The following is a 10000-nucleotide window of genomic DNA, read 5'->3' as shown; positions in this document are numbered from 1 at the left end:
GCACCATGAAATAAGCATTGAGACATATATTATTAACATATGTTTTTTTTTTTTATTACAACTTTAGCAACTATTTCCCTATGGACATTATACAACCTTGTTTCTCGGACATACAAGTGAAGGATTCAAGTCGAAGACAAAACGACGAAGGGAAACACAAGAAAACGCACGAATATGCCCGAAGGCCTTTTCGCTTCGCTGCTTCATAAAGGCATAATCAGTATACCCCGAGGAAGTGATAAAGCGAAAAGACCTTCAGCATATTCGTGTGTTTCCCTGTATTTCCCTTCGTCGTTTCGTTTTCGACTCGGCCATACAAGAGCATTACCTGCAACTCTGGCTTGTCCCTCGAGCATCTTCGCCGCTGTTTCCTTGCCCTGGCTGTTGACGAGTGTGAGGGCGTAGGCGGTAATGGCTAACTCGTACGGTTCCCACACGCTCTCCAGGCTCTGCTCCAGGTATCTAATGCAGCGTTAAGAGGCATTACTGAGGTTGGTATTTTTTCTGGTAGTCACTCGTAATTAGATGTTGTTGGAAATTGCAGGGTATTATGATTATGCATGACATAACATTTTGTGTAGTTGAAAAGATAAACTGTTGGTAGAGTTTTAAGACAAGATTTTATTTTAGATGCAAGATTTGGGGTAATATATTCTACAGGGAAAATAAAAAGACAAATCTAATTGCATAAAAATAATGAAAACCAATGAGTATATTCGACCTGTTACAGAAAACGTATTAAACTTACTCACACTTAGAGAACAAGTCAGCCAATCACTAACAGAAAAAAACGAATCAACCCCCTAACACAGAAACCCCCCACCCCCCTAACACAGAAAACACCTTCCTCCCTCCTAACACAGAACACGCCCCCACCCCCTTAACACATAAAACCCCCTCCACCCCCCCCTAACACATAAAACCCCTTCCACCCCCTAACACAGAAAACCCCCGACCCCCCTTACACAGAACCCCCCCCCCCACCTCCCTAACACAGAAACCCCCCAGCCCCCTAACATATAAAACACCGTCGACCCCCCTAACACAGAACACGACCCCCACCCTCCTTAACACAGAAAACCATCACCCCCCACCCCTAACACAAAAAACGCCCCCCACCCCCCTAACACAGAATACACCCCATCCTCCTAACATAGAAGCCTCCCACCCACCCATCCCAAACACAGAACCCCCCACCCACCCACCCCAAACACAGAAAAAAAACCCTACCTCCCCCATCCCCTACCCCCAAACACAGAAAACGATCTTTCCAACGCCAGCCCCGTACCTGATAGCTTTCTCCCTCGCCGTGATAGCTTTGGAGTGAATCTCAGCAACCAGAGTCGGTGAAGCCTCGTGCAGCACAGTGGTTACCAGGGCAGTCAAGGGAATGGAAGCCTCCTCGCCGTCACTTTCTGGCCACGATCTTCTCTGTCAATTGCCTGCACTTTTATATACGGCTTCGCTTATCTCTAACGCAGGGGTTCCCAAACTTTTTGTTCCTCAGTACCCCTTAGGCTTTTTATAGGTTCCCATGTACCCCTAACGCGTCGATAAACACGTCCTGTACCAGTCATTTCTAGATTGGTACAGGTAGTCCTACAGATCTACTTATAATAGTAAAAACAAATGGTATTACCTTACACCCAAGAAATTTCAATAAAGGTGGTGCTAATCAACACAAAGAAAATGAGAAAAGTGCAATCTGAGTGCAGATTACAACACCATGTATTGTGCAAGTAATTGCCCTGAAACGTGCAAATGTACCCCTGCTCTAACGTCTGGGTATTTCTTTTTTCTTTTTCGTTAGATGGTTTGTAAAGTGTCTTGTGGTTATGTAGTGAGGGATATTAATCATAATTAATGTTATAATTATTATTCATGTTTATTGTCATTTCCATTATCATCATAATATAATCATTACCATTAGGATATAATAATTATTGTAATATAATTATCACCACTATAATATAACTACTATCATCATAATATAATTGTTGTCATTGTCATCATTATCAAATCTAAGATCGTATTTACACATAAAACTTAATGTTCGTAGAAACACACATCCATAAAGCAACATACAGCAAATTAATGATACTGATAATGATAATAATGATGATGATGCTAACAATAATGATAGTAATGATGATAATAATGGTAATGATGATAAAAGCAATTATAATAATAGTGACTCTAATAACAATAATGATAATGATCATAATAATAGTAATGATAGTAATAATATTGATAATGACAATAAAGATAATAATGATAAGGATTATAATGATGATAATGATGATAATGATGAAAGTAATAACTATAACTATACTAATAACAATAACAAATACGCACCTTCGAAGACATCTTATGATCAAGCGTCACATTGGTAAACGGTTCTTTAAAACTCCCATCCTCTTGCTGGTTCTCGAGAATGAATGCAATTGCAGTGTTGATCAGCCGTGGTTCAATGTACACTAGGTTCTCCCATTCTTCTAGTTGCGCCGGAAGCAGTACACTCAGAACCCATGCTGTCATCCTGAAGGAGGTGGGAGTGTTATGTAGGTGTTGTTATTACTGTAATTATGGGTATTAAATGGTTGTTGATTCTGAGTGTCTTTGGTATTGGTGGTACGGGATGATGAGGATGGTGATATGAATATTATAATAGTGATGATTGTTGTGGTGATTAGTATTAGTATTGTCACTATTGCCATACGATTCTGAATAAGAAATAGAATATGATATAGATTGTTTGAAAGTAACCCTAGTTATAGCATATTAATGATATAAAAAATATGCATTATAAAACACAGACACAATAGAAAATAAATAAACATTTGATATCATTACGATTTATAGTTAAATTCTTACAGTGTTCATTTCATATCAGTGTACACGTTTCTGCGTTTGTTGTTCTCCCGTTAAGGATTGTATGTTTACTTATGAGTCAATAAATAGATACTTTAAAAAATACTACAATAAATGAATAGGTAATAGCAATATCAGACACGTGAAATATAGTAATTAAGTAAAACATATACCTATATTTATCTACCTGCCTACCTCCATATATATCTATCGGTCTATCCATCTATCTATCTCTATAAACATCATATACACATACCACGAGAATCCTTTAAAATCCCTACCTTTCTTTTCCTTCCCTCTCTCCCTCCCTCCCCTTCTCTACCTATCTCCCCATCCCTCCCTTTCCTCCTTCTTTTCCTCCCCATCCCTCCCTTCCCTTCCTTTTCCCACCCCATCCCTCCCTCCCTCTCTTCCTTCCCATCCTTCCCCTCCCTTCCCTCTCTCTCTCTCCCATCCCTCCCTCCCTCCTATCCCCACCCCACCCATCCCATCCCATCCCCTCTCCTCCCCTCCGTTCCTTTCCCCCTCCTTCCCCATCCCTACCTCTTTATCTCTCTCCCCTTCCCTTCCTCCCAACCCCACCCCACTTCACCCCTCCTTTCCCCCGCCCCTTCCTCTCTCTCTCTCCTTTCCCTCCCCATAACCCCACCCACTTCACCCCTCCCCCTAACCCCACCCCACTTCACCCTTTTCCCCCTCCCCCTAACCCAACCCCAACCCAACCCCCTCCCCTCCCCCAGTTCGCCCTCTTTCTCTTTCCTTCCTCTCTCTCCCCCCTTCCCCTCCCCCTAACCCCCCCCTCCTCCACTCCTTCCCCTCCCCCCCCCTCCCCCAACTCGCACTCCCCCCTCCCCCAACTCTCACTCACCACACCGAGGGCGTGGATGCCTTCCACATCCTGAAGGCGCCGTCCCGATACCGCGTGAACAAGCCGGCCAGCTGGGCGTTGAGGAACTCGAACGCCTTCTTCGCCTTCGTCACGTCCAGCTGGTTCGTGAGGCGGAGGTAGTGCAGCGTCCACACCGTCGAGCCGAAGTTGAAGGCGATTCCGTCCGTGCTCTTCAGTTTCCGCCCCTTGAAGGCTGTTTGGAAGTTGAGGGTCATGTCCGGGGAGGTGGGGCCGAATACGTCTCCTGGGGGAGGGGGGAAGGGTGAACGGGAGGAGGGGGGTCAGTGTTTTTGTTGGGTTTGGGGTGGGATTGTAAGTATGTATTGTAATTGTATTTGTTTTTGAGTAACTTGTTGCAATTGGATGGATTGTAAGTAATTTGTTTTCATGCGTTGAAGTAATTGTATATCTTCAAGTCGTTTAATAAAGCATTATATTCAGGTAGTTTTGACATAACTGTTTTTTTTCTCTTATTATCTCAAAGACCAAATGGTAAATTCATGTTTCCGTAACGGAAATACTTTAATTTCACAATTTCTAGTTTGCAACGAAGCCTGCTTAAATTCCATCATTGGCTGAAACATTGAAGTGAATACCTCTGTCACTGTTTATTCCAAATAATGAAGAGAATAAAAGAAAAAAGAAAAAAGACACAGACACAATAACATAAACAGACATTCAAAAGCTATGAATTTTTCATAAAACTAGGATTGAACACCCGCAATTCCACACTATTTTCGTTTTTTATTTTTACCTGAGAGTGTCACCTTGGCTTTTGGCGAGCCGTAGACATAACGCCTGAAAATGCTCTTGGAAATCACGGGGCTCTCGTCTACAGGCAGGTCCAAGAACTCGTACACGGTCGCTCTGCTCTTCAGGTCCAGCAGCACCGAAGTGTGTTTCCTGACGGAGGCTCCTTCAGGCTGTGGAAGAGAAATAACTCCCTTCGTTGAGACACACACGTATATATATATATATAATATATATATATATATATATATATATATATATATTATATATATATATATATATATGTATATCTTTCTATTTATCTATCTATTTATTTATCTATCCCTTTATCTATTTTTCTATTTATCTATTTATATTTATCAATCTATCTATTTATCAGTCTATCTATTTATCAACCTATCTATTTATCTATCTACCTTTTTATCAACCTATCTATAAAAGCATGAATAAGACTGAATAATTCCAAGACGTGTAATAAGTGTTTCGCGAAGTTTCACAACGCTCGAACTGAAACAAAAGCGAAACGGCTTCGATCAAACAAGTGAAAGGAGCAGGGCGAATTATCTACCTGAACTTGAACAGTGACGGAGCGTGTGTCACTGCCCACCTGTGTCAGCGCTCTGATCGTCACTGTTACCTTTCCTGATTGCTTCATCACCGCGAGAGGAAACATCACCTGCGTCCAGCCGCCTCCTTCAACCTTTAGGGGGAAAAAATGGGAACGTAAGGTGTGGTGAATGTTTACATGGTAGGTGAGTGTTGTTGATGTTAAGAGAGATTTTGTCTTCTTCTTTCTCTATCTCTGAATTTCATTCTCTCTCTCACTCTCTCTCTCTTCGTGTGAATGTATCTCTCTCTCTTTATCTAAATCTATCTATGTATAAAACATTATGGATAGTATGGAGTGGCTATATATATATTTTATATTTATATATAATATATATATATAATATAATATATATATATATATATATATATATATATATTCACATAACACACACGCACAATCTAAAAAAATATATTCTCTCTCTTCCTCTCTCTCTCTCTCGCGCTCGGCGCTCCGCTCTCGGGCGCCGCTCCCGGCCTTCGCCCTCTCTCCCCTCTCCTCTCTCTCCTCTCTCCTCGCTCCCCTCCTTCCTCTCTCCTTCTCCCCTCTCCTCCCTCCCCTCACCTCCTCTCTCTCTCTCTCTCCCTCTCATCTCACCCTCTCCTCTTCTCTCTCTATATATATATATTATAGATATAATATATATATCTATATATATATACACACACACACACACACACACACATCTAAAGAAACAAAAGCTCCTCGCCCACCACAACGAGATGCTGATGATCCCCCGAGGAGAGTCGAGGGCGGAAGTGGCTGACGCGGCCGCCCTCCTCCACGTTGATGAAGCGGTGGTGGGCGCTTCCCTCCACCACCACCAGGACGGACATCTTCCGCGGCAGGGCGTTCCGGAGGTGCACCCTCACGGACACCTTCAAGGGGAGACAAGGATTGGTTGCAATGGGGGGGGAGATTGGTTGGGGGAGGGGGGAAGCGGATTGGTTGGGGGGGGGGGGAGAGAAAGGGGGAAAGGGGATGGGGGAGGGGAGGGGGAGGGGAGGGGGAGGGGAGGGGGAGGGGAGGGGGAGGGGAGGGGAGGGGGAGGGGAGGGGGAGAGAAAGGGGGGAAAAGGGATGGGGGAGGGGGAGAGAAAGGGGGGAAAAGGGATGGGGGAGGGGGAGAGAAAGGGGGAAAAGGGATGGGGGAGGGGGAGAGAAAAGGGGGAAAAGGGATGGGGGAGTGGGGGAGGGAGGGGGAGAGAAAGGGGGAAGAAGGAGGGGGGAGGGGGAGAGAAAGGGGGAAAAGGGATGGGGGAGGGGAGGGGGAGAGAAAGGGGGGAAAGGGGGGGAGGGGGAGAGAAAGAGGGGAAAAGGGATGGGGGAGGGGGAGAGAAAGGGGGAAGAGGGATGGGGGAGGGGGAGAGAAAGGGGGAAAAGGGATGGGGGAGGGGGAGAGAGGGGAGGGATGGGGGAGGGGGAGAGAAAGGGGGAAAAGGGATGGGGGAGGGGAGGGGGAGAGAAAGGGGGAAAAGGGATTTAGAGGGAGGGGGAGAGAAAGGGGGAAAAGGGATGGGGGAGGGGGAGAGAAAGGGGGAAAAGGGATGGGGGAGGGGGAGAGAAAGGGGGAAAAGGGATGGGGGAGGGGGAGAGAAAAGGGGGAAAAGGGATGGGGGAGTGGGAGGGGAGGGGGAGAGAAAGGGAGAAAAGGTAGGGGGAGTGGGAGGGGAGGGGGAGGGGAGGGGGAGGGGAGGGGGAGGGGAGGGGGAGGGTAAGGGGGGGGAGGGGGGTGGGATGGGAGGGGAGGGGGAGGGGAGGGGGAGGGGAGGGGGAGGGGAGGGGAAGGGGAGGGGGAGGGGAAGGGGTGGGGAAGGGGAGGGGGAGGGGAGGGGGAGGGGAGGGGGAGGGGAGGGGGAGGGGAGGGGGAGGGGAGGGGGAGGGGAGGGGGAGAGAAAGGGGGGGGGAAGGGGAGTGGGAGGGGAGGGGGAGAGAAAGGGGGAAAAGGGATGGGGGAGTGGGAGGGGAGGGGGAGAGAAAGGGGGAAAAGGGATGGGGGAGTGGGAGGGGAGGGGGAGAGAAAGGGGGAAAAGGGATGGGGGAGGGGAGGGGGAGAGAAAGGGGGAAAAGGGATGGGGGAGTGGGAGGGGAGGGGGAGAGAAAGGGGGGAAAAGGGATGGGGGAGGGGGAGAGAAAGGGGGAAAGGGAAGGGGGATGGGAGGGGAGGGGGAGAGAATGGGGGGAAAAGGGATGGGGGAGGGGGAGAGAAAAGGGGGAAAAGGGATGGGGGAGTGGGAGAGGGAGGGGGAGAGAAAGGGGAGAAAAGGGATGGGGGAGGGGAGGGGGAGAGAAAGGGGGGAAAAGGGATGGGGGAGGGGGAGAGAAAGGGGGGGAAAGGGAGGGGGGAGTGGGAGGGGGAAGAAAGGGGGAAAAGGGATGGGGGAGGGGAGGGGGAGAGAAAGGGGGGAAAAGGGATGGGGGAGTGGGAGGGGAGGGGAGAGAAAGGGGGAAGGGAGGGAGAGAGAAAGGGGGAAAAGGGATGGGGGAGTGGGAGGGGAGGGGGAGAGAAAGGGGGGAAAAGGGATGGGGGAGGGGGAGAGAAAGGGGGGGAAAGGGATGGGGGAGTGGGAGGGGAGGGGGAGAGAAAGGGGGAAAAGGGATGGGGGAGTGGGAGGGGTGGGGGAGAGAAAGGGGGGAAAAGGGATGGGGGAGGAGGAGAGAAAGGGGGGAAAAGGGATGGGGGAGGGGGAGAGAAAGGGGGGAAAAGGGATGGGGGAGGGGGAGAGAAAGGGGGAAAAGGGATGGGGGAGGGGGAGAGAAAGGGGGGAAAGGGATGGGGGAGGGGGAGAGAGGGGAGGGATGGGGGAGGGGGAGAGAAGGGAGGGATGGGGGAGGGGGAGAGAGGGGAGGGATGGGGGAGGGGGAGAGAAAGGGGGAAAAGGGGATGGGGGAGGGGGAGAGAGGGGAGGGATGGGGGAGGGGGAGAGAGGGGAGGGATGGGGGAGGGGGAGAGGGGGAAAAGGGATGGGGGAGGGTGAGAGAAAGGGGGGGAAAGGGATGGGGGAGGGGAGGGGGTGGGGGAGAGAAAGGGGGGAAAAGGGATGGGGGAGGAGGAGAGAAAGGGGGGAAAAGGGATGGGGGAGGGGGAGAGAAAGGGGGGGAAAGGGATGGGGGGGGGGGAGAGAAAGGGGGAAAAGGGATGGGGGAGTGGGAGGGGAGGGGGAGGGAGGGGGAGGGGGGAATGGGTGGGGATGGGAGGGGAAGGGGTTTGAGGGAGTGGGAGGAGGGAGAGTTAAGGGGAGAAGTGGGAGGGGGGTTTGGTTTGGTGGGATTGGGGGAGGGGTGAAGCGGGGGGAGAGGGAGGGGTGGTGGGTGTGGGGGGGGAGTGGGGGGAGTGCGAGGATAGAGAAGGGGAGGGGGGTGGGGGAAGAGACAGGGGTGGGAAAAGGGCATGGGGGGGAGGAGGAGAGTGAGGAGAGAGAGGGGGGAAAAGGGATGGGGGGAGGGGAGGAGAGAGAGAAGGGGGGGGAAAAGGGATGGGGGGAGGGGGGAGGAGGGAGAGAAAGGGGGGGGAAAAAAGGGATGGGGTGAGGGGGAGTGAGGGGGAGAGAAAAGGGGTAGGAGGAAAAGGGATGGGGGAGTGGGAAAGGGAGAGAGGAGAAATATGTGAGGGGATGGGGGAGAGAGGGAGGGAGAGTTAGGGGGGAGGGGGAGGGGAGAGGGAGGGAGAGGCAGACTTACGGGGGAGGGATGGGGGGGGGAGGGGGAGAGAAAGGGGGGAAAAGGGATGGGGGAGGGAGAGAGAAAGGGGAGAGGGATGGGGGAGGGGTAGGGGAGGGGGGAAAGGGGGAAAAGGGAGGGGGAGGGGAGGGGAGAGAAAGGGGGAAAAGGGATGGGGGAGGGGAGGGGGAGAGAAAGGGGGGAAAAGGGATGGGGGAGGGGGAGAGAAAGGGGGGAAAGGGATGGGGGAGTGGGAGAGACAGGGGGAAAAGGGATGGGGGGGGGGAGGAAAGGGGGAGGGATGGGGGAGTGGGAGGGGAGGGGGAGAGAAAGGGGGAAAAGGGATGGGGAGAGGGGGAGAGGAGGGGGGAAAAGGGAGGGGGAGGGGGAGAAAGGGGGGAAGGGGAGGGGGAGAGAAGGGGGAAGAGAGAGGGGAGTGGGAGGAGGTGGAGAGAAGAAAAGGGAGGGGGAAAAGGGGAGGGAGAGGAGGAAGAGGGATGAGGATTGGGAAGGGATGAGGGGGAGGGATAGAGAGGGAAATTGAAATTAAGGAGGAAAGTCTGTGAAGGAGCGAGAGTAAGGGGGCGAGGAGGAAGGGGAGGGAGAAGGGGATAGGGTAAAGATGAGGAGAGAGAGAGAAACATAGAGAGAAGAGAGAAGAGAGAGTCAAAGAGTGTCAGAGAGAGACAGAGAACGAGAACCAACGAGAGAGAGAGAGAATGTGCACGTGTCTGTCTGTAATTGTGCCCATTCCAAATGCATGATTATTACGTACGTCTGTATCTGTACACAAACACATCCACCCACCACCCAGCCCCAATACCCCTAACAAACAAACAAAATAACATCACAAATCCCAATCATAAGCAATTCCAATCCCTCCAAACCAATCCTTACCTTCAGGGATTGGAGACTAACGGCTATGTGGACCGAATCAGTCATCAGCTCACCATCCTGAGCGACGTGAATCACCACAACAGTGAATCTCGGACACATTTCCCGCGATACAGTGAGGCTCACTGTCCACACGACGTTGGTTCCCACTGTTGAGAGCTCTTCCGTTGCAGAGTACACCATCACGCCCTTTGCCATGACCTGATGACGGCGGAATTATGTTTGTTATCGTTACTATTGATATTATAACTATTATTATTGTTATTACTATTATTACTATTACTATCATTATTGTTATTATCATTATCATCATAACTATCAACATTAGTA

The 10000-nt window shown here is 50.3% G+C and overlaps 1 protein-coding gene across 1 annotated transcript in view; it reads right to left on the bottom strand.

Annotated features, from left to right (window-relative positions):
• LOC122254918 (CD109 antigen) overlaps positions 1–10000 on the bottom strand; it is a 59476-nt gene that overhangs the window by 3942 nt on the left and 45534 nt on the right. The window contains exons 14-21 of the mRNA XM_086534428.1: positions 9674–9871; positions 5831–5995; positions 5079–5210; positions 4515–4683; positions 3740–4004; positions 2356–2539; positions 1289–1431; positions 329–462 (exon numbers count right to left, since the gene is read on the bottom strand). Coding sequence (XP_086390554.1) covers positions 329–462; positions 1289–1431; positions 2356–2539; positions 3740–4004; positions 4515–4683; positions 5079–5210; positions 5831–5995; positions 9674–9871 — 1390 coding nt within the window. The remainder of the gene's footprint in view (positions 1–328; positions 463–1288; positions 1432–2355; positions 2540–3739; positions 4005–4514; positions 4684–5078; positions 5211–5830; positions 5996–9673; positions 9872–10000) is intronic.

Source organism: Penaeus japonicus, unplaced genomic scaffold (assembly GCF_977035675.1).
Source record: "Penaeus japonicus unplaced genomic scaffold, GWHDUDI00000001_assembly GWHDUDI00000041, whole genome shotgun sequence".
Lineage (NCBI taxonomy): Eukaryota > Metazoa > Arthropoda > Malacostraca > Decapoda > Penaeidae > Penaeus > Penaeus japonicus.
Note: the sequence above shows the minus strand (reverse complement) of the source record. Positions and strands in the feature narration are given on the sequence as shown.